This window comes from Berkeleyomyces rouxiae, assembly GCF_048999995.1.
Source record: "Berkeleyomyces rouxiae strain 22BRR77 chromosome Unknown BrBRR77_ptg000011l, whole genome shotgun sequence".
NCBI lineage: Eukaryota > Fungi > Ascomycota > Sordariomycetes > Microascales > Ceratocystidaceae > Berkeleyomyces > Berkeleyomyces rouxiae.
Window position 1 is genome coordinate 634851 of NW_027396501.1, and position 27663 is coordinate 662513.

The following is a 27663-nucleotide window of genomic DNA, read 5'->3' on the forward strand; positions in this document are numbered from 1 at the left end:
CTCCGAGTTTCTGGCGAAAGACGCTGGCGGCTTACTCGAGCGCTTGATTGCTGTTTTCAGACTTATTTTTCAGTCGCTTGGTCCCGGACGCGCTGTCCGGCTACAGTCGCCGTGCTCGGCAAGAAAAAAGAAGAAAAATTAAAAAAGAAACTCCGGCGAGAAGCCGGGCTCCTGCCGGAGTGCTCGGGGTGTTGATCACGATGGGATTCGAACCCACAATCTCTTGATTCGTAGTCAAGCGCCTTGCCATTGGGCCACGCGACCGTGTTCCGGTTGTTGTAAGCAAAATCGGCTATTCGGGGCTAAGGCCGCGGTCCGGAAGTCCGGGCCGGATGCCGGGTGTTCAGGGGTCGGGGGTCGGGGGCGGTAAGGTGTCTCGGATACACGGAAACTGTGTCTCGTGTCGAGTGGAGGAGATTGGATTTCTGTCTGGTGGCTGATCTGGCGTAGTGGGGGTTAGTGATTTTGGTAGACGTTGCATATAGTTGGATCAAGCCGGGTCGGGCCGGAGGCCAGGCCCGAAACATACGTCGAGAACGCTGGTGGATCGGTTACATCTTTTTTGGGCTACAAATATGAGACGGCCTACTTGGCTTTTCACACCATCACCTAGCAGATTATTTCAAATAGTAGTATCGCACGGCTCATTTATGTGGCTACCGGTCGAAGACGCACGGCAGTTTCTACAACTTCTATGGCGTTTCTATCTCAAGCCTTAGGCTCGTAGGAACACTGTGCCCAGTGCTATCTAGTGATTTGCTTGTGGCATTTCACTATGCTCTATTAGGTGGCTCGGGGTTGCGATAACTAACGAGTGGACGTTGGATCGATAGAGTTTCAGTGTTCGGCAGGATATGGGCCTCGACCTCCGGCCCGACCCGGCTTGATCCAACTATATGCAACGTCTACCAAAATCACTAACCCCCACTACGCCAGATCAGCCACCAGACAGAAATCCAATCTCCTCCACTCGACACGAGACACAGTTTCCGTGTATCCGAGACACCTTACCGCCCCCGACCCCCGACCCCTGAACACCCGGCATCCGGCCCGGACTTCCGGACCGCGGCCTTAGCCCCGAATAGCCGATTTTGCTTACAACAACCGGAACACGGTCGCGTGGCCCAATGGCAAGGCGCTTGACTACGAATCAAGAGATTGTGGGTTCGAATCCCATCGTGATCAACACCCCGAGCACTCCGGCAGGAGCCCGGCTTCTCGCCGGAGTTTCTTTTTTAATTTTTCTTCTTTTTTCTTGCCGAGCACGGCGACTGTAGCCGGACAGCGCGTCCGGGACCAAGCGACTGAAAAATAAGTCTGAAAACAGCAATCAAGCGCTCGAGTAAGCCGCCAGCGTCTTTCGCCAGAAACTCGGAGCTCGCGGGTCATGGCCCGTGAAAATTTTGATATTGCGGGCTTGTGCAGTCTGGCCCACCCTGTGTAACGCCAAAACTTTGCAATTAGCCCAGGCGTTAACCCTAAAAAAAGCACAACCGCAACTCAACCAACACACACTCATGTTTCTTCAAAGACGCAATTGATTTAGTCTTGGCACTTGTATTAGACTAGAGTCCTAGTAGCTTCCTTGCACTGTCCATCCAGCATCTCTAGCCCTCCGAGAACTCCATATTCCAATTACCTTTTGTCCCTGGAGCACAGGGGCAGAACCCAGCGGAAATGACCACCGTGTCAGGCCTTTGGCAAGCCCAACGAGTGGTTTCGACATGCCGACACATCAGGTTCTCAGGTTCTGGGGCAGCAAGGTCGATGTTGGCAATCTAGGAGCCAGAACGTCTGAATGACTTGACTTGACAGTCTTTGACGCCCGCACCGAGTCTTAGCCGAGCAGGACTCTTGCCTATAAGCCAAAGTATCGCGGTCTTCCAACACATACGACCATAGCTTGTAGAAAGCACGGGATCCCGTCCGCTCTCCCTTAGTTAACCTACAAAGCGCTGGACTAGTACTACGGTGGGTGACCACGTGGGAATCCCCAGTGTTGTATGTTCTTTTTAGGTTTTCTTTCTCAGTGTAGTTAGTTGTTTTTTTCCGCCGCCGATAGCACGTTTCCCTCATAAACCCTTCTCAGACACTATTCTTCCACATACGACCATAGCCTGCGGAAAATACGGGGTCCCGTCTGCTCCCCCTTAGTCAAGCCGCAGAGCGCCGAACCAGTAGTATGGTGGGTGACCACATGCGAATCCTCGGTGTTGTATGTTTTTGTTTTTTATCACCTTGATTTCATGGTTACACAAGAATCCACGACACCGGGGACTGCTGCCAGTCCTTCATGTTGGTTCATTTTTTGTATGCCGAGAATCCCTTGCGAGTAGACAGGTTAGTAAAGAATCAATCCGTGTAATGCTTTTCATGTAGCTTAGTCACGTTAAATAAAGTCAAGTCAAGTCAAGTCAAATAAAGAATCAATCAGCCAATCAATCAAGCCATGGTCATCACTGTGGCCAACACTAAGGCTTAAGGTTTAAAGGCAAATAGCATCTTGAATTGTCATGGATATCGGCTATCCATTCGGCAGGTCCTCACTATGAGTAAACTACAAGTACCTCCAGAGCTAGTAAGCCATGCTCCGCAATAGAACTACCTACAGACTCTGAATGGCGTATAGTAAGAGAAAAAGTGAAATCCATAGCGCCCAGTTGTAGAGAAAAAAGACATCCAGGTTGATCTCAAGGTCGGAGAGGGGGAAGAGAAGAGGACGGAGACGATATAGCATGGCCAATCGCCAACACCAAGATCCAAGAGACCAAACAGGCGCCAGAGGTATCAGGAAAAAACAAGAAAACATGAATGAAGAGAAACGAAACTAGGAAAGGGCCTGGTGCGTGCTATTCCGGTTTAACTGGAACACCACAACTGTTAGCACAAGACAGAATGAATCGAGAAGACAGAGGTAGACTCACTACGAGACAAAGCCCACCCGCACTTCTCTCAGTGCCGAGGGCCCATCAAGGATCACACACTGGCGATTTACATCACGCTGCAACCAGCAAAGGCGCCGGAGCGCTGAACGGAGCAACCAGCAAAAGTGCCGGAACGCTGGACGGAGCAGCCGGCAAAGGTGCCGGCCTTGTTGGCGGACTTGGAGGCGGTGGGGGTCTTGATGGCGGCCATTTTAAAGGATTGGGCTGGGTTGTGTTTGAAGAAACAAGAGAAAGTTGTAAGAGATGAGTGTGGGATGGGGAAGAGGAGGAGGATAGTAACTGAGAAGCGGTGGAAAGGGCGGCTATTTATGAAGTTGAGATTTCCACGGGTATCTTCTAGTTCGTGACCAACGCATAGTGGCAGTCTGCATTTCCTCACTGTCATATCATGAAGATGCATTCATTCCCCTTGTTGTAGCCAGACTCAATACAGCTGTTCCACGATGCTGAATGGCCGTCTTGTGGATTCATGCGTGTAATACTAACCCATTCGAGTGTTTATCCTCTCGCTACGCTCTCTCAAATGAATCAGCTTAGCATTGTTCCATCCTGCGATTGGAACAACAGTGTTGGAGGCTCAAAGAAAGAGAAAGTGCGGATGGATGCCTCGACTGGTCTTTTTAGTGTGCTCGGCTATTGTAGTCCGAATCGATCGAGCATTTGAATGGATTGAATGGGTCCATTTGACACCGGCCCCATCATTGTTCTCACACCCCTGCATCACCCGGCTCCTCGGGAAAGTTGGGCTGCATACATGGCACGAGATGACCTGGTCCATTGCATATCAAAGGGTTTATGACAGTCATCAACGCCCAATATAGAAAACGTCAACTCAAGCCTATCTCAACTCATACCAGCCTTTACACAACCACCAGCGTCCAGTTTCTAGTCCATGCACCCTCTTGTGTAGCACTCTCCAAATCAACCTCGAGCACATCCCGCTTTGCATCCCACTTCCACATCTCCCGCTCCAACACCGCCCCGTTAAATTGCATGCGCCTCACACTCCCAGCGCCCAGCACCGTCACGCGAGCCAACGGCTGCACATCCTCGTAATTGCCGCTAGCCCGCGCTTCCAGCGTCCCCTGTGCAGCCGTAAGCTCGACCACGCGCGTGGCCGCTGGCACCTCACTCTCACCGTCATCCAAGTATAACTCGCCCGTTGCATGGCCTGCATCGTCCAGTGCCACCAGCAGCGCCCACGGGCTGCGGCGGCAGCCAGCCGTTGTGTTGGCCGGCCGGGCATGCAGCGGCAGCATGGAGCCACCGCGCACGAACAGCGGGATATGACCAAGCGGTGCGTCAAAGACCGTTGGTACGCCCTGCTCACTTGGAGGAGTCCGCTTTAGGGTCCACCAGTCGTACCACACAGCATTTGGAAGCATGGCGCGCACGCTGGTGGCGCCGGCATCCAACACCGGAGCTACCATCAGACTGCTGCCCAGGAGGAACTGGTAGTCGACAGTAGCAAGCCACGGCTCATTAGGGAACTCCCAGGCCAGCGCGCGTAGCACGGTGTCGCCGCGCGTGTGGGCAGTCCAGAAAAGCGTGTAGAGGTAAGACAGTAGGGCATATCGAGCACGTAAAGCGGTGCGTGTAGCAGCGGCGACCGAGGGCCAGCGGTATGGCTCTTGGGCCACAGCGTCGTGGGTGTTGTGGTTACGGAAGAAGGGCAGGAAGGCGTTGAGCTGCATCCAGCGCGCGCATAGCTCTTCGTTGCTGTTGAGCAGGAAGCCACAGGCGTCGGTTCCAAACATGGGCACGCCAAAGATGCTGAAACTAAGGCCCTGCGATATGCTCAGTCGCAGATACTCCCACAGCGAAAAGTTGTCGCCGCCCCAGTGGCCTGCCAGCGCACCGCTGCCAGCAAACGTCGACCGGCCGATGATGAACGGCCGCTTTTCCGGGTCCAATGCCAGCAGTGCTGCCCTCGTGGCCGCAAGCATCTGGTGGCCAAAGAGATTGTGGAAGTCGTACTGCACCGCTCCGTTTGGCACGTGGTGGTGTGCACTGGGTGCCACTGTCTTTTTGGCCATGTGGCCAAAGATGTGGTTGATGGCGTATGGTGGGTTGTCAAGGTTGCGATGGCCCGCAACGGGAACTGAATGGCGCCAGTCTGGGTTAATATCGGCTGGCAGGAATGTTGCAGCATCTTGCTCAACTAGGCCGGACATCGATTGGACTCGGGCCTTAAGCTCGTCTAGTTGATCACTCTGCGCGTTTTCACCAAGATTCTCTGAATCAGCTACGCCGTTGAGGGCGCCGGCGCCACAGTTGCCTTCGCAAAAAGAGGAAACCTCGTTCATATCGATCCACAGTCCGTCAAACTTGACGCCAGAATGCAACCGTTTGATCTCATCTGTCCACCACTCGTCGGTTTGCGCGTCACCGCCAAGGCTGGGCCCAACAAAATCTGGGAAGACGGTGTAGCCTGGCCACACGCGGCCAACATACTCGGAGCCATTGGCGTCAGCCATTATGAAGGCGTTCTTGGCGATACCGCGCTGGTATGGAGGGTAACTGGCCTCTTCACCATGGTTCGGGCGGAAGATGGCGGCATCAATGATGGGCACATAGTGCTGGCCGCGTGCGTGTAAGCTGTTGAGAAACCTGGAAAACTGGTCCAGTGGAAAGCCGGTCGGCGCTGTGGTAAAATCGCGATAGCGGTCCATGTAGTCAATATCCGACCAGATGGTCTCCATCCAGATGCCAGCATCCTGCATGCGTTGGGCAACCTCCTGAAGGTCCTCCCACTTTTTGTACCCCCAGCGCGACTGGTGGTAGCCAAAGGTCCAATACTGCTGCATGGCTGGCAACCCGACAGCACTCCTCTGGTACGCAGCCATGACATTGGCCGCAGTCGGACCGGCATAAAAGTACAGGTCGATAGACCCGCCCAGCGCCCGCCACGTGACCTGCGAGTCCCGCAGCAGCACATCCTGGCCGTGAGCATTGCGGAGGAAAACGCCGTGCGTATGCGACGAGTACTGCTTAGCCGGATCGAGCTGGTCAGCGCCAAGATTGAGCGGCGTTGCCGACCCGGCCTCGTAGTAGCGTGTCTCAAGGTAAATGGGATGCGAGCCGTACAGATTGCGGTCAACCTGGTCAGCCACATCGGCGGCCCAGAGCGTGCGGGTCCGGTTGGTGCCGAGGTGGAAGTCACCGATGCTTTCGCCGAGCCCATAGAGATTGTAGCTAGGCGGCATCTGCGTGACGAACTCAAAGAACTGGTCCGCGTAAACCAGCTTGCTGCCGGTTGTCGAAAAGAGCGTGGCGTTGGTGGCACGGTGGATGATGCCATAGCTAAAGGTGGGTTCTGCCTGATATACAAACTCGAGGTCGCTGGACTGCTTGCAGCCATTGCCTCGGGCGGGCTTGGGAACTATCTTCTCAGGAAGTACGAGCCAGGTAGCATTCTTAGGGCCAATGAAGCGCGGGCGAATCTCAACGTGTAGCCGATCGGCCTCTTGGTATTCAACGATAAGCGACAGATTCAGAATGTCGGTGCCGTAGATGTTGCACGGCTGACCGGCAAGGTTGAGATCACCAGTGAGCCCAGAATCAGACTCAACAACGTTGGATATGGCATAGCCTGGACATTCCTTTTGGCAGTCCTCGGCGTTCACATCGAGGACGTTGGGAACGGCGTACCAGGGAGATTCGGCAGAGGCGCTTGTGGGTGTAGAAGAAGAAGGAGACGTGATGATAGTAATCAACGACGATATGAAAGAAGATGCCATGTCGATTTGCTGTGACCATGAAACTGACGCATAAACCAAGGTCACGCATAGCACATAGGGCACCGCCACCAGCAGCACTTTGAAAGCCATTCTCTGGCTGTATCGAGGCTCTGTCTGGCTGTAGTATCTCAAGCCAACCAGCACAGAAACTGTGTATAGCGCCAGAAACAGTCCAACCAGCGCCAGCGCCAGTGGCTCCTCGCCCGCACGTATACTGGGTTTGACGTGCCCCTCGGCCTGGCCGGAAGCCCCAGGCGCGCCAGTCATGCACCCCATCGGCCTCTGCATAGTGTCAGAAGCACGCGGGGCAGCTGATGGAGCTGACGGCATGGTGGATACTGAGAGAGAGAGCGATGGCAGCAAAGCGCGCAGCCACGGCGGCAGTCCGATGCTCTGGGCGGGACGTCGCACATAATACGGCGGGTTGGAGAACCGCCTTGCTAGCCTGCAGTGAGATGGAGTGGGTAGCAACAAGAATAATGTGGGAGCTTTGCACAAACTCTTCGTAACCTCTTCGTAAATGCTATGGCCCGGCGTCTCCTGGTGTTACACGGCGTGAATATCACAAAGACCTCGTCGTCGTTATCTCAGACCCTAAAAGCATCTTCTCCAACTCCTGGTGCCCTCGACACCACATCTAGAACGCCTTCTCCAACATCTTAAAGAGCTTCTCCAACTTTGACTTGGACCCCTGCAGTGCGACTCTCCATCCTTCTCCACTCTGGACCACCAGGTCAATTTCGGCCTCTGGCATCATCCTCTGGGTATTATCAGTTTTCATTCCCCCAATACGGAACTGTATTTTGGTATAAACACAAAGTGCTTATTACTCCCGAGTGAAAAATCAGTCCAGGTACTACTGCTGTCGTCTTGAGTCTAGGCCTGGGGGTCTCTATTGCCTCTATTATGTGTCGTCTATAGTCTTGCCCTTCTAGTTCCCTAAGCCTGCTGTCTTGCGCTTCGGATGCCCGCCGACTGCACGTTGCTCGCATGCGCCAGCAAAAACTTGCAACAAGTCAACGTGTACTTGCACGCATTCGTCCACGCATCGTCATGTGCAATGCCCAGCTTGATGCTAATGTTCCCAATATAGTCGCCCTCAATCTTGTACGGCAGCTCCAGCGGTCGCTCAAGCAGCTCGCTCTCGCGCTGCACAAAATCGCCAAGCTGGCGCACCAGCTCGAGGAAGGCGACCATGGCCGTGTCGAATTTGCGGTGCATAAATGTCAGGCCTAAAGGCATATCTCCCGACGAGAACAGCTCGAGCGTGGTGTGCTTGACCGGTGCTGTGGGCTGGGCCCGGACGTGCGAGGAGGCCTCCAGCTCTGCGCCAGTACCTGAAACGGCACCGGGCCCGATGCTCGCCGCAGGGCCAATGCTTCGACGGCTCCCGCCGCCAACGCGAGAGTTTGTGCCATAGCGTGAACTCGAGGCCGGCATCATGTCCAGCTTGATGATGCGCGATGTGTTGCCCATGGGCTGCAACTCGTACCCGATAAATCGATAGTGCAGCTGGCGTGCCACAGTGTCAAGCAGCAGGAGCGCGTGGCCCCAGGCGGCGTTGATCTCTGACCAGTCGACAGGCTTGTTTGATAGACGCCCCAGACGTAGGCCATTTATGGTCGCAAAGGTACCGTCATGGCTGATGCAGAACGTGTCATTATACACATTGCTCCGCTGCAGCTTTTCCAGTAGCCGTGAGTCGTGGTCAAACATGGAGTTGACGCTGTCGCGTTCGTTCTGGAAGCCGCCCAGCTTGTGGGCAAACTCATTTCGGTCCATCCAAAAGGCCTCCTCTTGTGCATCCATTTCCCGTGATTCCTTCTCGAGTTTGAGCAGCTCTGCGTCGAGTAGCGCCTTTTCCTTTTCCAGCTTGAGGAGATCGGCTGTTATAGCAGCCTCGGCCACCTTTTCTGCTTCCAAAGCATCAGCCTGAGCCTTGAGCTCGGCTTCCGTTGGCTCCTCGTCTTGCACCCTCTTGAGAAAGGTAATATATGCGTCGCGTTCCTTGGTGGCTGTATCCAACTTCTTCTGCAGCTCTTCAACCAACATTTCTGTGCACTCAACGCAAATTGGATGGTCAATATCCGAGCGCGCTGACAGGATCTCGAAGAGTTTATTCACGCGCTCCATGTCATGTACTTTAGAAACTTCCGAAGGAGAGTTGTCGGTAGTCCGGTTTTGGCTCTGGTAGCTAGAGCCTGGCCGTGATGGGATCAAGCGCGAGTTTGACCGGCGTCGAGATCCTGACGGAGACTTTGAAGCTGGCGGTGCGTAGTGATGGTCGGCCAGGTGGATGAATGACATGGCGGCATCTCGGGTGTGGTCGTGGCTCTCGGGCCCGCCGTGCCGCCGGAAGACGGGCCCTGTGGCGTTTTCTGCTGCCGACTCCAGCAGAGCCCTGCGCTGTGTATCATGTGGATGGCTCGGCTGTGACGACAATGCACTAGTGGATGATTTTTCCTGTGATGATGTTGCTGTAGCAGTCAGTTTCCGGGCGCATCGGGGCGGACGTGTGGTGTAGGCTGGGCGCTGTATATACCAACAAGGAGATCGTATGCAGCAGATTTAAGATCCTCGATTGATGGATCGAGAGCGAGTGGAGCGCGGCATTTTTGGCAGAACATGGTGTTATGACGGAAGCATTGATGGAGGGGGAAGTGAACGTGAAAGATGAGGTTCAGAAGGAGAACCAACAGGACAAGGCTGTTGATGACGTCTTGGTGCGGCAATAGGGTTACGGGAGAGGAGGGAGGGGATGCTACTGCTGATAGGCTATCTTCAACTCTTGGCCACTATAAAATGAGAAAAACAGGGGGGGACCTGCTAAAGAGACACTCCCCTTTAACACCTGTCTGGCAGAGATAAGCTCCAATGACGCCTGCGTACAGTGCATACACTGTACTTTGCCCCTCGTGCCCTGCGTTGACAGGTGGAAGTACAGTGCCGTCCTGCTTGCTGTTCTCACTGTGGCAACTCCCTAGCAACGAACTACCAAACCCCCACAGAGGGGCTGCATTTTTGGGCTTTCTTCAGGCCCCGACGCGTAAATCGGCAGCGCTGCTTAGCCTGTAAAATCGAGACTTTGGGGCGCTGGATGCGCCAGTCAGGCCTGGAATGCGCCGCACCGTAGGGGCAACCTGTAAGAACTTTATTGACTTGCAGGTTTTTGCGACCAGTCGGCATCGTCATCTCCACTTTGCTCCTTAACTTCTCCGCATAGCTTTCTTAGCCAAGTGCGCCTTCTTCTTGCGCAGAGATGGGCCATGCATCCTCGATAGTGTCCAGACTGCGCTTTTTTCTTAAATCCGCCTTGTTCCAGCGTTTCTCTGCTGGGAACGCTGTTGCAGATGTGCTGGCACTGTTGACCTTGCCCTGCTCCACGACGACGACGACGACGACAATCATCACCATCATCGCTATTGCGCCCGACCGCCACGAGCCATGCAACATCTCATAGCGGCCCGGCCGCACCCCCTCCACAGCTCTTCTGGTATGGGCTCCGCCTCCGACGACGAGGAGGATGAACTCATGTGTGAGCCCGAGGTCGTCTCGCAACGCCGAGACCCCGGCGTGAAGCTGGCCAAGGCGCGCGACCATGCAGCCATGCGCCTCAAGTCTACCTTTGAGCACATCTTTGAAAAGTACGAGCGAGATTTCACCGGCATTGGCGACGAGATCGATCTGCGTACCGGCGAGATTGTCGTTGACAATGGCCACTTGTCGGCCATGCGCCACGAGCGCGATACGGGAGATGGTTTGGTCGACGGCCTGCCGGATGATTACCCGCCAGAGCTCATGATGCTGCAAGATGACGACGAGGACGAGGGCATCCGCCTAGATGATTTGGATGCTTTGGAAGCTGCTCTGGAAGGCAGCAATAGGCACATGAAGACCGGGCGACTGGACCCAGACAACGACGAAACCGACGACGAAGTCGACGAGCGAGGAATACTAAATGGCACACACCAACCATTCAAAAGCACAGCCATGACCCAGACACACACTGCTATGATTCCACGATCCAAGGACCAGGCATTGGTGCCGGTAGACCCTCAAAATCCAAAGCTATCCGCATTGGGCCTTGGTCAACCGCCGCGCCTGAGCGCCGCTCCGCTGACCTTTGGCTCTGGGAACGGAATCTGGGGCGCTGACACACCCCAGGATCCAATGTGGAAGGTTCCCGAGATCAATATCGCCGGGTTCAAGAGCTCGTTCGCCGCCAATCTCTTCCAGCCCGACGCTGATCGCCGCTATATCCTTCCCGTTCACACTGGCGAGAGATCGATCTGGGCCCCATCCGCCGCAGAAAAGCTTGACTGGGGATCCTCGCCCCGAAAGCTTATCGGGCCTTCAAAGGGTGTACGCAAGACGATAGCATATAAGCCAGCTGCCACACCAACGGGAACACGGGACGAGGATGACGAATTGCTAGATACCGATTCCATCACTCACGGCACTCATACCTTCGACCCGAGTCGGCGGACTCCAAATCCAAAGCCCGTCCTCTCCAAATCAGCCATCCAACTCCGATCACCTCCGAAACTCGCCGCGCCTAATCCTCAGACAGAAGGCACGAGTGAAAACTCTTCACTACCTTCACATCCTGTTAACTCAACATTATCAAATACAGCAACTACCCAAACGCCTATAAACACAACGGCCACTGACGCAACTCCCACGGCCATTTCTCCCAAGCGACGCGCTCTCTCTACTACAATTTCTCAAGCTACAACACCATCACGACAACGAAGCCGTAAACTGATTGTTGAATTGCCAAAAACCCCCTCTGCCGCAAAGTGTCTTTACATTGAAGTTTCTGACGAGCAACCCGACGAGCAGGATCAGGAGTCTGTTGCTGGGTCTCCTTCGCCCCAATCTTCTGCTTCTCCGATCACGTACCGCATACCTCACCAGCCTCAACCTTCAGCTCGGACAGCACAGGTGGCCAATCTTGTTCGAACTGACTCCAGGACACCAATATCATCGGGACGTACAATCCCAGACTCGGAAGCACCATCCTCGAGTGTACCAAAATCCACAATACCCGATTCCGAGGCACCTTCATCTACCGACCAAATTTTATTGTCGCCAACAGATAATCTTGAACCCGAAGAAGATTCTCACGTTATTGAAAACGGCGAATCTGTCGATGAGGAATACGAATCATCCAGCGAAGAAGAAGATGACTCAATAGACAGTCGGCATACACCATTCCAAACAAAACAAGCCTCATTACAAGACCCTCCCTCCAACCAGCCATCCGACGACGAGCCACAATCTAGTGAATCGGAGACAGAAGACGAAAACGACGATACTGTTATGTCTCATCGTGTCGCCTCACCCAACTACAACTACAAACAGCAAGAGGTTAGCGTGTGCGACAGCTACCAGGAAGAGTCCGATAGCGATCAAAATTTACCTGTCGATCAAGGCCATAGCTTGACCGGAAGTGACCACTACGACAACGAAACTAGTTACGTAGACCTCACGCAAGAAGATTCGGGAGACGAAAGTGATGGCACTGTAATTATCCACAGACAATTACCACCTCGCGCCAGTGATTCACCACAAAGTAATCCTCAAACAACAAATCAAGAACACACACTTCCCAAAATTGATAGCGATTCCCCCAAGTCTGCTAGCAACATGTCAACCAAAGCTTTCTCTAAATCGCTACAAAAGCCCCGCGTTACTGGGTCTTCACAAATACCCATCAATAGTGCCTACGGCTTCTCGGATGATGAAGATGGATTTGTAGTAGCTCCGAAGTCCCTTAAAGTCAACCCCCTGGTACCCGAGAAACCCTCTAAAAATGCACGCTTGCGTCAGACTGCTGTCTTGGAAAAACCCGTGAGCACTCCGGTTTCGTCAACAGGTTTACCTCGTCAGTCGGAACTCCCCCAAGCCATTTCCCCTAGAAAAGATTTGTTGCAGACGCCTTCTCAAAGGGCACGCGCCAATGTTGCTCAACATCACATCATGGATATCGACTCTGAAGACTCGGAGCCTGAGCTGAGGCTCTCAACGAAAAAACGCAAGAGGCACATCGTCGACGACGAGTCAGACGAAGAGGTTCCAGAGCCTTCAAAAATAGACGTCGAAGAATGGTTCAAGCCGGAAGCCATGGCTCTCGGTGATGAAGTCCCCTGGAAGCGCGTAAAACCATCAACTAGAACCTACACTCGCAAAGGCCAGAGTCGGCCTCACTTTGGCTTGAAGCCAACATCTTTTTCGTCGCCCGCTGATAAGGCCAGCGCACGCACTCAAAGCCGGGAGCGCATGGCAAAAGCATACCGCAAAGCTACTGCCCCTGCGCCTATTACTGAGGAATCAGAAGCAGAAGAAGAAGAGATGTACAGCACAAAAACTGGTGACAGTGCCTCCACTAAAAAAGCCCATGGCCAGCGGTTCATACGTGCCGAATCCATGCTTGATTACAATCACTTGGAAATGCCCTCATCTCCATCTCGCCCACATTACAGGTCCTCTTTATATAAAGCCCGGGAAACCAGCCGCCACGACGATACAGAAGATGGGGATATTCTAGAGTCACTCTTACCCATCACCCCACACAAGCCCAAATACACCAATCTCCCTCCGTCCTCCACGTCCCGCCGCGCCACAGCCTCTATGGCCTTTGACCCCGACGAAGATGAGCTCTCGATGCACATGCGCGCCCTGGCATATCCAGCGCGAGCTGTAGCGTCCAGTCCCGCCCATGCCCACACCTATCATCGCAACCCACGCAAACGTGCATTCATGGATGCCGCCACGCCTGAAACACCCTCTGCCAAGCGTCTCCGTAATACAACCACGGGCACGGGCACGGGCACAGGAACAGTCAGGAAGCATGTCAGCGCGTCGGGCCTCGCACGGCTGGCGCCTCATAGTCCGACTCCGGCCGCCGTACGCACGCCGGGAGGCACGCTACGGCGGTGTGGCGAGAATGGGTTCCGGTGCTACCGCGAGTTTTGCTTTAGCTGCGTGTCCATTTGAGTGTATTTTATTTTTATTGCGGGACATGGCGTTTTACTGGGTGTGTGTGTGTGTGGTTTCATCTGTTCTGTTCTTTCCATGTCATTGTTCCATCTGATAGCCTGGCGTTTTCTTTTTGTTTTTTTTTCTGTAGGTATTACTTGTTTCTTTCCACATTTGGGAATCTGTCCGGAGGGAACTGTCGTTCTTTTGTTTTTCCCTTTTTTGTTTTCTTTTGTGTAAAAGCTGGATACACAGGTATGAGCTTTGTGGTCTGTCATTTTGTGTTCCAGGGGACATATCCACGCACACACCAGATCACCTCCAACACGCAGCTTTTCCATGTCGAGGTGTTTTTTTTTCTTCTCCGCTGTTGCTGCCATGCACTAACTATCCAGCTGTGTACTTTATACTTGTGCGCCGTAGCTTCAAATACACTTCCGCTTATAACTTGGTCTTCTTTTTTTGCTTTGCTTGGGTGCATCGGATTCAATTCTGCCTACGTATTTATACATGTTGCCAGCCGGGGCGTGACTTTGGTGGGAGTAAATAGATGAAAGATATTGTATTGGGACTGGTATTTGGTATTGCTCCTCACACATGCGCCTCACGCCCGGTTTACGCGGGGGCTGTAGGCGCATCAGCGGGCATGCCGTTGCGGATAGGGTCAAAGTACGGGTGGGCCTGGGCCTCCTTTGCCGTCAGACGTTCCTAAGGAGAGGGGGGGTTAGTATTCTCGAGAACATGCGGGAGGATGGAAACGAAAGAGGACGAGGCCAGACATACCTGGTGGTCGTAGCGCAGCAGCTTGTCCAGGAAATCAATGGCCTCGTTGCTAACGTAGCGCTGGTTATCGGCGGTGACGAAGCTGTGCCACGGCTTCTTGGGGAAGCGGCCGAGCACGTCGTCGTACTGGGGGTCGAGTTCGATTTCGTACTTGTCGAGATAGTCAAACAGGTCGTCGGTGCCGAGCACCTTGGCAATCTTGACCAGCTGGTCCGTGTTGCTGTTGCCGTGGAAAAAGGGTTCCTTGCGGAAGATCATGGACGCGTACATGGCGCCCAGACTCCACATGTCCAGGCTATAGTCGTACTCCTGGAAGTCGACGAGCAGCTCGGGGCCCTTGAAGTAGCGCGAGGCGACGCGCACGTTGTACTCGGTGCCTGGGTGGTAGAACTCGGCCAGGCCCCAGTCGATGAGGCGGAGCTGTGGCGGGGGGTGGGGGTGGGGAGGTTAGCATGTCAGAGCAGAGCGTCCGGACGGGCAAGCAGCAGACTCAGGCTCACCTTTCTGTTTTCGTGGTCAATCATAATGTTGTGCGGCTTGACGTCGCGGTGCATGATGCCTTTGCTGTGGCAAAAGTCGAGGGCCTTGAGCAGCTCAAAGATGTAGAAGCGCACGTCGTAGTCGGTGAAGCGGGGGTAGAGCGTGCGGAAGTCGGTGTTGTTGACGCACTCAAAGACCAGCGACGGCGTCTTGCTCTGCGGATCGCGCACGACGTCGAGCAGCGCGACAACGTTGGGGCCGCCCGACAGGTTCTGCAGAATCTTGATCTCACGCTTGATCTTCTTCTTCTTGACCGGCTTAAGCACCTTGATGACGCACTTTTGGTAGTTGGCCACGTTGATGCCCTCAAAAACCTCCGAGTACTTTCCGCGGCCGATTTTGCGAACGACCTCGTAGTTTTCCAGGATGCCCCAGCCTATGGCAGAGGGGGGGAGAGAAGACGATGCGGGTTAGCGGTTGTGATGCCACAAGGGGTTTAGGGTATGCAAGCAGGTGGCACTCACTGATGTTCACGGCGTCATAGTCCCAGTATGCCCGGGGCATGGTATTGTTGACCTCCGGGTAGACCCGCGCGATGCTCGGCATGGTGGGCAGGAGGAGCGGGAGCGGACGTAGAGGCGGAGACGGAGGGGGTCGGAGGTGGGTTGGCCGGCGGGGCACGGGCGGGCAGCGGACCGGAGCAATTGCACTGGGGGTGTCGTAGCAGCGGCGGAGACAAAGGCTCGACAAGGGCGCAGTCAAAGCGGGAGAAGATTGGTGTAGAGCAGAGAAGAGAACGAAACAGAGTCACGTCTATTTCTCACGAGATAAAAAAAAGAAAAGCCTGGGCAAGAGGAACAGCGACTTGCGGCAGGACTCCACAGCAAAAAAAAAAAAGAGAGCCCAAAAAGCAGCAAACGGGAGACGGCCGTCCAAGCGAGAAGAAGAAGAAGGAAAATCAGAGGCGATGCTTCGCTCCGTCAGAAGAAAAGGGCAGCTTTTCTTTTCCTTTTTTTTTCCTTCAGATAACCAGTCTTGCAAACGATGCTCGAATCTGCTCCGCTAACCAGCTGGGCACAAGGCCAGACGGCAAGGCTGACGTCGGTTGTGATTGGCGGGGGCTGGCAGACTGACGCAGGAAGGGGCGGCTAAGCGCGTCAGGCGCTTGTAGCTTCTTTTTGTGCAGCTGGCGGCAGCTGGCGGGCGGTATCACGAAGCTGAGGTTTATGATGACACCATGCTCTCTTTTACACTGCATCACGGAACGTATTTGGATCTAGATGCCTACGGACAATAACCATGTTTATTTTCATTTCAAAATATCATCCAGATGCCTTGAGCTTTGTAGCATCTATGCGGCACTAAAACAACCCAAAACCATATCCCCTCGCGTCTAACAAGCCACTGGATCCATCAACGTTAGCAAACGTCCTTCCACACATCTCGACAGGCGCAATCAGACCAGAAAATGCCGCGTGGGTCAGAGAGAAGATTAAGGGTTTCGTCATGCCAGCACTGTCCAAAGACCGCCGCCACTGAAGTCCTCCCCGCGCTCGTAAAGGAACCCGAGCACAGGTCGTTCGAGTCGGGCGATCTCTGCGTAACCGGTCCGGCTAAGGATGACGATACATTGGTTCTCATCACGGTAGGGCACGTAGGGTAGTCCAAGTGAAAAGAAGAAAGGGCAAACGTACCTTGGGCGACTCTCGTGCTCAGTCATATTCCAGACTGTCAAGCCCAGTGTCAACCACATCCCACGTTCGCTTTCGAAGATCGGGCTTTGGCTCTTTTCGCGGCCCTGAAGCGCCAGTCTTTATCTTCTTGCGCTTCTTGCTCTGGTCCGACGGCGTTGCAGCCGAGTCACTTGTTTCGCCGTCGTCGTTGGCGCCGTCACCTGCATCGACAGCGCTCACAGGCACGCTAGCCTTGGCACTCTTCTTATCCCGCGCCGGGTCTGACACGGAGAAAACAGGCTCTACGCCATGTATCTCCGCAGTAGCCTTGCGCTTTTGCCAGTTCTTGAGCATCTCTTTGAGCTCCGACTGTCGGAATATCCGCACTTGTTCATCCGTCAGGGTGCGTTGGGTGCCATCGGGGTAGTATCCCAGGTCGTCATGGTCCTCGTCCATGGCCGCATATTCATCGTCGTTTTCGTAGGAATGAGTCGATATGTCGCCCATTTGCGGTTTTGGCGGCACAAAGTCGGCGCCGAAAGCCGCAACGCTGGCGGGCGAGAACAACTCATCGTGGAACTGCTTCAGCTCTGACTTTGACCTTTTGTTAGTCGTGTATCACAGTAAAGCAATAGCAACGCAATAGGCCACAAGCTCAACTCACCAAAGTGATGTTAGGGGGAATGAGAGCGCCTGGTGTTATAGGCATGTTGAGCTCCATTCTTCATGTCTGGGAGCTTGAGTAAGGCAATAAGAATTTCATGTCTATCGTTGATAGAACAGGGAAATGCAAAATGGATGCAAGGTTCGCAGAGAAGCATCGTAAGAATGAAGGGGAGAAAAGAATTAATAGCGACGGTTGAATCGTGGACAAGCAGCTTATTTTGATCACGTGATGTCTTGACTCCACCAAACCCTGGTCATTCAGACGCGTCGAAACGCGTCGGGCCAAGCATCACGGGTCTACGTGCAGCGACGTCATGCCATGACACACTCTCCTCTCTTCGCTTCTACTGCATTTTGAGCAGAGCAAGCGCGCTCTGGAAAGCCCGCAGCACGCGGTCATCTGTAGAAGATTATTAGCAGTGGCCGAGGCAGCAGAAGTTACGCCCCATGAGACAGACAGACTCACGATGTTCTTGCTTCTCGGCTGTGCGCTTCTCCGACAGCGAAACGAATCGCTCGCGGGTCTGTAGACGCTTGGTGGCTCTGTCGTTGTCGACAGAGGACGACGTCGACGCCCAGACGCCAAAGTACTGTCGACGGTGTTGTTAGCAGGTGTAGCCCATCGGGCGGCCAGATGATCAACGTTTTTCAAAGGCCGAAGCCCACATCGCGTCGAGCCACGGGCTCACGTACCTTGGCTATGCGGTCAAATTCCTCGAGAATCTCACGCTCCTTTGTGTCTGCTTCGGTCAAGGCCTTTTCATAGCGGGCCTCGAAGTCTTCCCAGTCAAAGGCAGGCAGGTTCCCTGGTGTGCTGGGCGAGCTGGGGATGTTGTCTCCGTGGCTTCCGGAGCCATTGGTCCCATGTTCGGCCCGGGGCTCGGGTGTTCGGGTGGTGAGCTTTGGCAGGTCGGCAAACATGTCCTGGCTTTGGGCGGACGGTGCCGGCGGGTTGGCGGCCCCGGCGTGGGTCTCGGCAGGAGATTTTCGGCTGTCCATTGCGGCTGGGATATTTCAGTGTGGAATCAAAGGCGGGGCTTGTAGCTGTGATGAGTATCACGGCTCGATTGAAAGCTGGTCCGTTATTGGTCGTCAATCATTTGGACACGATCATTCAGCTGTGGTTAGAAGAGCAAGATGGGTGGCAGGGACACAGCTTCAGGAAGGAAAGGAAAGACATCGAGTGCTTCTAAGGGTTACAATGGGTTGTCCGGTATACCCTAGGGCTGCATAAATACAACGCACATGGGGCAACAGACCCTGTAGCTTGCCGCTGAAACTAGCTAGTAACCGAAGTATAGTCTGTAATAATGCCCACACTGTCCTCCTCCTGGGCTGAGTACACCAAAGCTGACACAGTCTTCGCACTGTCTCTGCCTCATGTCTCCTCATCACATTCCCGACCGACATCGTCATCGCCTCCTCACCCCTCCGCACTCATTTCACTCTCAACGATCGCTGCCCTTTTGCTCACACAGAATAGCGCCTCTTGCCGACGCCCGGATTCATGGCTTTGAGATAGCCGACAGCCTCTTCGCGTTGCACCGACTGCCGCCGCTCTGCTCAGTGGTGCCGACTATCTGTGGCCACGGACTAGCCCGGAAGCAGATCATGTGAAGACAGCCCTGCGCGACCTGCATCACATCGAACTCTCTTCCAGACTTCTTTGCTGAATCTGCAGCCCACCCACCACCACCGCCTTTCTTGACTCCGTCTCCGCTGCCGAGTCGCCCGATCTCTCATGGCAGCCCCGGACCCGCGGCTCTGCTGCGCCATCTGCAGCCACCATCATGACGCCGCCCGGCGCCCGTTCCTCTGTGCCGTCGACGCCCAGAGCGCCTGCTACATGCCGCGCATGCAGCTCCTCGGCGTGCTGGTGGGCAACGATGCACTGACTGCGCAAATCGAGGCCGACGCCGTCAAGCAGGGCGCCGTCGCCGCGCTCGACCAGCTCCGCTCCAAGACCGAGGCTGCCGCCGCCCGGACCAAGGCCGCCAGCGCCGCCGCGGCCGCGCTGCGCGCGCAGATCGCCATCCAGCGCGAGTACATGGCCACCCGGCGCGCCGCGCTCGAGCGGCGCCGCGACGACTTGACGGCCGCCGGCCTAGGCCTCGAGGCCCGCCGCGCCCACCAGATGGACGAGACTCGCCGCGTGATTGGCGATGCGCGCGCCGAGTGGGCCAAGGACGCCGAGGACTTGGCGCGGACCCGGTCTTTCCTGTGCCGCGAGGCGGCCAAGCTGTTTGGCCCGGCGCGCGTGCGCAGGCCCGGGAGCCCGGAGACATGGGCCTTTGAAATCGGCCATTTGGAAGTCATTGACATCACAAACATGAACAGCAAGTCCGTCCGTCCCTTGCCCGAGACTCGGTTGCTAACCTCCCCGCAGACTACCCGCCAGAATACATCTCCACGTCTCTCGCAAACATCGCCCACCTGCTAGTCCTGATTGCCCACTATCTCAGCATCCGTCTCCCCGCTGAGATCACCCTCCCTCATAAAGACTACCCGCGGCCTACCATATTCACCATCGAATCGTCCTACTCGCATTCACGCTCATCCGCCGCCGGCATGCGCAACTTTTCCCCCCTTTCCACCGCCCCCTCATCCCATGGCAAATCTGCTACAGGCTCCAACGCCCGGGACCCCCCCTCCAGCCCCTCCAGTGCCTCGGCCCGCAACCACCCCCGGCCGCTGTTCATCACGAAGCCCCTCGCCACGCTCTACAAAGACGACCCCGACGGCTACAGCGCCTTTATCGAAGCCTGCGCCCTGCTCGCCTACGACGTCGCCTGGCTCTGCATCAGCCAGGGCATGGTCTTCTCCGACCACATAACCCTCGAAGAAGCCACCAACATGGGGCTCAACCTGTACACGCTGCTCTTCAGCGAGCGCCCACCCATGCCGCCGCGCACCGTCTCCACGCCCGCCGAAAACCCACCGCTCTCGCAGTCTGTGCACCCAGCCGCCCAGACCCACGCCCACCCGCACGCCAAGCCCGAGCCCAACCGCGACCCGGCGCTCAGCCGCTTCTCGCACGGATCCGTGTGCAACTTCCTCCACGAAGCCAACGGCTTTGTGCTCTCGCGCATGCTCAGATTCCCCGTGCCGCGCGTCATCCACGAGCGCCTGCAGACAAAGCTGATCATCGACCTGGCGCTGCCCGAGTGGGAGCTGCTGGATACGCACGAGTGGCAGGTCGAGGATGCGCCCGAGGACGCAGACGCGGTGATTGTGTCGGCTGCGCTGATTCCTGAAGCTTCGGGTAGAACGTCTGCTGCTGCTGCTGCTACTAGGGCGGCAGGGCCAGCGGGTGATGGGAATATTAATGCGTCACCGTGGACCAAAGTGCGGAGCTATGCAAGGCGGTAGAGAACAAAGACGGAAATGCCATGGCTGGTTTAGAATATCGCTTTGCATGTAGTACGCCCTTGTGGTGATAACATATAAATACACCGACTCCTGGATACAAAGCAAAAGTGGTATTAGATATAAATAGTGTGCCCAAAGTCTAAAAATGAAAAACGCCGAGCCTGGAAAGCCAAAAACACCAACACCAAATCGGTGACCCAGATCCAACCCTCTCCTCGCCACCCTCAAGAACCCTGCTCCTTCTTCCCCCGCGCCAACAATCGCGCCTGTAGCTCGACCAGTGCCTCGCACCATCCCAGCCGCTCGGCCTTTTCGCGCTCCGCGCGCACACACACGGCCTCGCCGGCCTTTGCGCGCCAGAAATCCAGCATCTTGGTCGTGTTAAACGGCTCGCCGTAGACAACGTGCGCGGCCGGGACGACAGCGACCGCCACGCCGGCCGGCGACGCCCGCGACTCGAGGCGCACGCAGACCTCGACGCGCGTCTGCAGCGGCGCGAGGAGCAGCGACCAGTGCACGGTGAGGGCCGTGGGGTCGTCGACGGGCGCGGGGCTGGTGGCCGAGGCTGAGGCTGAAGACGTGGGCGCGCAGGACACGCGCGTCGGGAACAGCGTGTGCGCGATGCGCAGGTCGTCGCACACGGCGCGGCACTTGTCCCATGTGCCGGCGACGCCGCGGAGCAGCGCGGAGACGGGCGTGCGGCTCTGCGGCACGCAGCAGACGTAATCGCGGATGCACTGGACGAAGAAGCGGCGCTCGGCCGTGGCGGGGTGCGGGTTGACGGCGCGGGTGGCGCCGACGTAGGACACGTCGATGGGGCCGTTGGGCTGGCCGCGGCGGCAGAAGGCCGCGGCGTCAAAGACGAGCTGGATGTCGCGTTGGTACGTCATGGTTACGCGGGTGCCGGCGATGGCAGAGACCGCCCAGCCGTGCTTCCTTTCCAGGCGCTCGACACGCGTCTTGAGCGCATTGATCTCGACGGTCGACCAGCCCCGGCACTCTTCGCGGATCTTCTCGGCCTCGACAATGCCCTCTTGGCACTCCTTCTTGAATGCCGTGCTCGATACAATCTCAGCCTCGGTCTCCTCGAGCTCGCGCTGGAGTCGCTCAATCTCCTTGCGCTTTGTTGCTATCTGCTCTGTTGTTTCAACAAGCTCGTCACGCGCAGCCTGGAGCTCCCGTGGGTCACACGCCGCAATCTCCTTGACAAATGCCTCAATGTTGCCTTGCTCTTTCGCTAGCGTCGCGCGCTTCTCGAGCACACTAGGCAACGTGGACGCGATCATGGCCTCCTGCTTCTCAATCAGAGACTGGTCTGCATCCATGCCCTCACTGATGCGCTCGAGGCCTTCCTTGATGCCGTCCTGCAGTTTCATGCGCCACTCGTACCACATGGCCTTGCTGAGGAGACGCGCATGGGTCTTGACGTTCTTGAACTGGTTGTCCATGAGCGCCTTGAACTCGGGCGTTGCGGACATGTACTCGCGGAAGAGCGGCGGGTTCTCCTCAAACGTCCCCGTCTCGATTTCGCGCACAATGCGCCGTCCCTCGGAAATGTACTTTTTGAGCTCACGGCATGACTAATAATACGTTAGCTCTTATCCACGTCTTTTGTTTCGTGCATAGAAAAAGACCACTTACATGTTGGAACAACTCTAGCATAGGCACAGTACAGGCACCGGCAACCACACACCGCTCCAAAGTCATGTCAGCCTTGAGGTCCATCACCGATCCGTCCATTTTGGTGGGCGCAATGGTGTGACGCCGCTTGGTGGTGTTGAGTTCCATGAAGCGGATTGACGTCATGTTCAGGAAGTCATGCAAGTGGATGCGCTCACCCCCCTCATCCTTAGGAGGAAGCTGTGGAAGCTCTTCAAAGTCGAACTGGCCTGTGCGTGTAACATCGCCGCCGAGAAAGCCCGGAAGCTTCGGCATGTCCTTTTTGGGGGTAGCGGTCTTGGGTGTGGTCGATCGCTTGTCAGGAGAACGCGCACCCCGCGTGGGCGTCGATCTGCCCACTCTGCCCGCAGCCGTTTCTTCCTTGGAGGGCGGTTGCTGCAGGCGGACGTTCTTGACAGGACTTGCTGGAAGACCGCGAAGACGCTTGACGCCATCGCGAGCCTCGTCATCTTCCCCATCGCTGTCCAACTCCGCCGGTCTCTTGCCCAGCAGCCCACGCGCACTGCCGACATGCAAGCTCTTGCGACTCGCAAACGTGCGTTTCTTTGGCGACAGGCTCTGGATCATTTCGCGCAGGTTGAGCGTAGCTTCGCCGCCCTCGGCTTCGCGCTGAGCCATGCGACGGGCATTTTCGCGGACGTCTTCTTCGATAAACTCGCGTTCTATGGCTTTGGGGCTCTCGAAAGCAACGCCGCGAATCCCGTCGCGTCCTACTGCAGGGGCAAAATTGTCAAACTCGCCCAGAGGTGACCGCTTATCCAACAAGGCCGTAACTCGAGGGGATCCTAGGCCAGTCCGGTCCGCGCCGACACCAGACAACCGACGAGCCTGCGGCGTCAAGACTACCGAAGGCCCCATGTTGCCTGTTCTGGGGTCTTGCTGAAAGAGAGACGTCAGTGGCTTGTTGGCTGGCTTCTCTTGGTGAGGGATGGTCCGAGGCGCGGCCTGACGGTTGGCTCGGGCCAAAGACGGAGATCCAGATGGGCTGCTAAGTGCATTGCTATTGAACGGCTTGAGAGGAGTTTCAATGTCCATTGGTGTGCCCGGTAAAATTGTTCCTGGAGGCTCCATGCCATTCTGGTCAAAGTCTACCAAGTTCGGGCTAGGAGCGGGTATGTCGGGAATGGTAGGCGGTTGTGTTTTGGGCGTCGTGGAGGGCAGGCCAGCCTTCTCCACGGACTTGGTCGGTGACTGTGATTTAGACCGTGACCGGGTACTTCTGCGAAGGGTCTGAGGCTTTGGCGGTGATTTATCAGGTGACTTGGATCGAGACCGGGACCGTGTCATCCGGACATTGGGCTCAGGAGGCGGAACTACGGGTGTCTTGGACAAAAGACTAGGCGGCGATCGCGCGGGGGACTTGAAGGGTGAGCTAGAGTAGCTTCTTGCTGGGGATTGCAAGTCTCTAAATGGACTACTGATGTCGGGCAGCTCGGAAGGAAGGTCTGGGGTAGCTGAGGGAAACTTGGGAGGTTCAGGCTCAATGGACAAGTCAATCAGCGGTTGGTCATTGATTTCCTCCACCCGAGCCAGCGCAGGCTGATTCTTCGCCAAAATGCCGCCCAGAACAGTCGTCATCTCCATGCCAAAGGTCTCATCCTCCTCCGGTTCTAGGGCCGGAGCACCGTTGCCGGTTCCGAGAATGCGGCCAACAGCTGCCGTGATATCCATGCCCATAGTCATGGTCTGCCCGCCATCCTGTCCATCATCCTCGTCTGGAGACAACAGTCGGCGATTGAGGATTCCGCCAACAGCTGTCGTCATTTCCATGTCCGTGTCCAAGTCCATACTCATGGCAGACGTCGTGTTATCGTCATCGCGCACTCGTGCCAGAGTCTGCTGCCGCTGCGCCGATGCTGCCGAGCGCGCTGCGGAGAGTACGCTGCCCACGACTGTGGTGAGCTCCATGGACATGTCTTCGTTCTCGTCAAAGTCACTTGGGGCAGTCGAAGCCCGCGACTTGATGGCGCCGAGTGCGGTGGTAAACTCCATTGTTGCCTCGTTCTGGGAATAGTCACGGTTGTCGTCTGCTAGCGGTTCGTTCATTTGTCGTGCGAGGATCCCGCCAACAGCCTGGGTGACATCCATGGTCAGGTCCATCGCTTCAATAGCCTCGACATCTGGTTGGCGGGCTGCCGTGCTCTGGCCTGGCCGCAAAATCCCGCCCATCGCAGTTGTCATGTCCATGTCCATGTCCATGTCAACGTCCATTGTCTGGGTCCCTTCGTCGGCTGGTCGTCTTTCTGGTGCTGGTGGCGGCGCCGGTGCAGCGGGCTGAGGTTTTGGTGGAGGCTTCTTTGCCCACCCGAAAGATGGTATGATCTCTTCTTCTTCGTCGTCATCAAGGCGCTGGGTCCCAGCTTGTCTTGCCGCCTGTCGCAGTGCCTCCTCAAGCGTATCTGACTCGTCTGGTTGTTCTGGGGAGCCAACCAGAGAGCCCACTGAGGCAGACGTCATTTCCTCGACCTCAACACTCACCATGGTGCCGTCGTCGGCATCAGAGTCACTGTCGCTAGAGTCCTCTTCGACCTCCTCTACAAGCTCGGAATCCGAACTGCCGTAGACTGTCGAGGCCATGGTATCGTCATCGTTGTTGTTGCGTGAGCTCATTGGTTGCAGGCCTGTGCTTGTGCGCCGTGCCCGTGGCTGAGCCTGGGCATCTTCGGCATCCCCATCGTTCGAGCGATCTGTATTCTTCGCGGGCGCTCCGGCTGCTGAGGACTGGCGACGTGTGTGGTCTCTGGATGTGTTGGCGTCTTGTACGTACTCAATCTCATGGAACGTATGAAGTGTAGCCTCGGCTGCAAATGAAACCCGGCGATTCGCCAGTGACTTGCGCCGAGCTGCGCGGCGTTCGCGCTCTTCTCTGTCGCGTGCGGCTTTCTGTTGTTGCTCTTCGGTGCGCAAAGCCACCTTGGAGCCTTGGGGTACCTCTGGGACGTTTGACAGCGGATCGGCGCCGATTCCAAAGGCACTACCGTTCCCAGTATTGTTGCTTTTGCTGGCCGTGCCATTCTTGGTGTTGTGTGGGAGGGTTTCGGCAGTAGATGAGGGCGCCGGCTTTAGAATCGAGCGTGGTGGGGGTCGCGGGGGGATGGCAAGCGACTAGGCGAGAAGGATTACATGTCAGCGTCAGTCATTTGATTCGGGATCCCGTGGCGACCCTCTCCAAGCCAAGACAAATGGGTAGACCTACAGCGCGGCGATTGCCGGTGCCCTGTTTAAGAGCATCCAGCCCGCCAGGCCCAATACTCTTGCTACGCGACTTTTTGCGGCTCCCGCCGATGCTGTCCATCACATCGACGGTTGCATTTTCCTTGTCGCCGCTCCGGCGCGTGAGCGATCCGATAGACTTGCGCACGCGGCGGGCGGGCGGCAGAGTTTGATCGCCGCCGGGAAGCATTAGAGGACGGAGTGGGTGAGCCGGGAGAACGGGGAGGGGGTATTGTCGGGGTGGGCGTAAGGAACAAAGGGAGCAAGAGTAATAAATAAGAAAAAAGCGCCGGAAACCCTAACTCGTGTGCAGCGCGGAGCCTATCCGAAGGTCAAAGTACATAGTGCGGCTTGTTGCGACGGGCTGAATTGCGCGGAGCGGGGAAGATGCTGCGCTTCTCTTTGACGGCGGCGCGGTTCTGCTGCGAAACGCGCTTGTTTACTTTGCTGTTGATTCGGAAACATTGAGACCCTTGTCGCTGAGGCCCATTTATACGGCGCGTTTTAGACAGATAATGCATGCACTTTATCGCCGTCTCAAGATCCACTCTTTCTCGAGCTCCAACCCACGCAGCAGAAACAGCCACAGAACACCATGAGAACGTGATTTTGTTTAAGCGTCAGTTGCATCCTCATAGAAATATACAGAGACTGAGTAGCTAGTATCATTCAGAGCCTACAGCCGGGAAGCAGTGGGTATACCCATTGAACTCACGAATCTGCTCCCAGAACCTCCTCATATAATTACCCAGAGTTTACACGCCTAGTGTGGCGTCGTGGCGTGGCGCTCCATACACAAAAATGCTGCCTTGGGTCCCATTTAGCGTTGCCCTCTAGCCAGTATTGGTTGCGCTGCTGCACTTTTGCACCACAATATTTTTGACGGCGTAGGTTTCCTGGCCCTAATCATTTTTTGGTGGGAAATTGTGGGCTCCATCCGCCAGACTTTTGCAATCCCCTACCTTGGCTTTGCTAACGTTCAATACGCTTTTTGACGACTCTTCTGCCCGGCTCCAATCGACCTCTAAACCCGTCGTAACGATACCAGTCGACACATATCCACCATGGCGACCGAATTGACCGTCCAGTCTGAGAAGGCTTTCCAGAAGCAGCCTCACATCTTCACCAACTCCAAGGTCAAGACCAAGTCTGCCCGTCCTGGCAAGAACGGCCGGAGATGGTACAAGGACGTTGGCCTGGGTTTCCGCACCCCCGCCACCGCCATTGAGGGCAACTACATTGGTATGTGGTGATCCGAATCGAGTGGACGTGAGAAGGACTTCGGTGTGGGCGCTGCGAAGTCGTGTTTTTCAGAGCGTGTACCGGCCAGAATCAAACTTTGCCCGTGCGCGGCCAGCCCTCTGGCTAGCAGTCTGGAGGCCAGCAATCTACGACATTCCATCATGCGAAATATTCGCGATACGACATCGAGACACACTACACTCGATCAGCCGATACCACCAGACTGCCATCGCTGCCAGCCGAGCACCCCTTACGAAATACCGACCTCAAACGCACCCACCGAACACTTTTTCTCAAAGCCACCCAAACGCAAGAGGGGCGGCTCTTGCTCGCTTAATCCCATGCCAATAAACTAACTCGTTTCTCTCCTGTTCCATAGACAAGAAGTGCCCCTTCACTGGTGAGGTCTCCATCCGTGGCCGTATCCTGACCGGCACCGTCGTCTCCACCAAGATGCACCGTACCCTGATCATCCGGAGAGAGTACCTGCACTTCATCCCCAAGTACGACCGTTACGAGAAGCGCCACAAGAACCTTGCCGCCCACGTTTCCCCCGCTTTCCGTGTCGAGGAGGGTGACCAGGTTACCGTTGGCCAGTGCCGGCCGCTGAGCAAGACTGTACGTTCCGATCATCCACCTGAAAAATACGACGCACGAGGCATCCGAGGTGCCAGTTAGACTTGGGCACAGGGTTGAGGATTGGTGCTAGCTACCAATACGCCAGTTCTGCGCGCTTGTCCAACCCAACCTCTGCTGTAGTCGTGGCCTGTCTCTTGCTACCAATCGAAGAAAAAACACACACTAACATATACCTATTACAGGTCCGCTTCAACGTCCTCCGCGTGCTTCCCCGCACCGGCAAGGCCGTCAAGAAGTTCAGCAAGTTCTAAA

The 27663-nt window shown here is 55.9% G+C and overlaps 9 protein-coding genes across 9 annotated transcripts; 3 read left to right on the plus strand and 6 right to left on the minus strand.

Annotated features, from left to right (window-relative positions):
* Nucleotides 1–3805: 3805 nt before the first annotated feature.
* BROUX77_007225 (uncharacterized protein) lies at nucleotides 3806–7015 on the minus strand (the record flags this gene model as incomplete). The annotated part of the gene is made up of 1 exon (XM_073752297.1): nucleotides 3806–7015. The coding sequence occupies one exon, from the start codon at nucleotides 7013–7015 to the stop codon at nucleotides 3806–3808; it is 3210 nt and encodes a 1069-aa protein (XP_073602636.1).
* Nucleotides 7016–7624: 609 nt separating this feature from the next.
* On the minus strand, nucleotides 7625–9312 carry BROUX77_007226 (uncharacterized protein; the record flags this gene model as incomplete). The annotated part of the gene is made up of 2 exons (XM_073752299.1): nucleotides 7625–9162; nucleotides 9228–9312. 2 exons carry the CDS (start codon nucleotides 9310–9312, stop codon nucleotides 7625–7627), a joined length of 1623 nt encoding a protein of 540 aa, XP_073602637.1.
* Nucleotides 9313–10129: 817 nt separating this feature from the next.
* On the plus strand, nucleotides 10130–13684 carry BROUX77_007227 (uncharacterized protein; the record flags this gene model as incomplete). Its single annotated transcript, XM_073752300.1, has 1 exon — nucleotides 10130–13684. The coding sequence occupies one exon, from the start codon at nucleotides 10130–10132 to the stop codon at nucleotides 13682–13684; it is 3555 nt and encodes a 1184-aa protein (XP_073602638.1).
* A 597-nt stretch (nucleotides 13685–14281) lies between these two features.
* On the minus strand, nucleotides 14282–15535 carry BROUX77_007228 (uncharacterized protein; the record flags this gene model as incomplete). The annotated part of the gene is made up of 4 exons (XM_073752301.1): nucleotides 14282–14374; nucleotides 14450–14869; nucleotides 14950–15365; nucleotides 15454–15535. 4 exons carry the CDS (start codon nucleotides 15533–15535, stop codon nucleotides 14282–14284), a joined length of 1011 nt encoding a protein of 336 aa, XP_073602639.1.
* Nucleotides 15536–16641: 1106 nt separating this feature from the next.
* BROUX77_007229 (uncharacterized protein) lies at nucleotides 16642–17323 on the minus strand (the record flags this gene model as incomplete). Its single annotated transcript, XM_073752302.1, has 2 exons — nucleotides 16642–17196; nucleotides 17267–17323. The coding sequence occupies 2 exons, from the start codon at nucleotides 17321–17323 to the stop codon at nucleotides 16642–16644; spliced, it is 612 nt and encodes a 203-aa protein (XP_073602640.1).
* Nucleotides 17324–17612: 289 nt separating this feature from the next.
* Nucleotides 17613–18267, minus strand: BROUX77_007230 (uncharacterized protein; the record flags this gene model as incomplete). The annotated part of the gene is made up of 3 exons (XM_073752303.1): nucleotides 17613–17668; nucleotides 17735–17858; nucleotides 17962–18267. 3 exons carry the CDS (start codon nucleotides 18265–18267, stop codon nucleotides 17613–17615), a joined length of 486 nt encoding a protein of 161 aa, XP_073602641.1.
* A 742-nt stretch (nucleotides 18268–19009) lies between these two features.
* On the plus strand, nucleotides 19010–20637 carry BROUX77_007231 (uncharacterized protein; the record flags this gene model as incomplete). The annotated part of the gene is made up of 2 exons (XM_073752304.1): nucleotides 19010–19604; nucleotides 19655–20637. 2 exons carry the CDS (start codon nucleotides 19010–19012, stop codon nucleotides 20635–20637), a joined length of 1578 nt encoding a protein of 525 aa, XP_073602642.1.
* A 224-nt stretch (nucleotides 20638–20861) lies between these two features.
* On the minus strand, nucleotides 20862–25720 carry BROUX77_007232 (uncharacterized protein; the record flags this gene model as incomplete). Its single annotated transcript, XM_073752305.1, has 3 exons — nucleotides 20862–22217; nucleotides 22279–25422; nucleotides 25514–25720. The coding sequence occupies 3 exons, from the start codon at nucleotides 25718–25720 to the stop codon at nucleotides 20862–20864; spliced, it is 4707 nt and encodes a 1568-aa protein (XP_073602643.1).
* Nucleotides 25721–26594: 874 nt separating this feature from the next.
* On the plus strand, nucleotides 26595–27662 carry BROUX77_007233 (uncharacterized protein; the record flags this gene model as incomplete). The annotated part of the gene is made up of 3 exons (XM_073752306.1): nucleotides 26595–26772; nucleotides 27152–27390; nucleotides 27594–27662. The coding sequence occupies 3 exons, from the start codon at nucleotides 26595–26597 to the stop codon at nucleotides 27660–27662; spliced, it is 486 nt and encodes a 161-aa protein (XP_073602644.1).
* Nucleotide 27663: the final 1 nt, after the last annotated feature.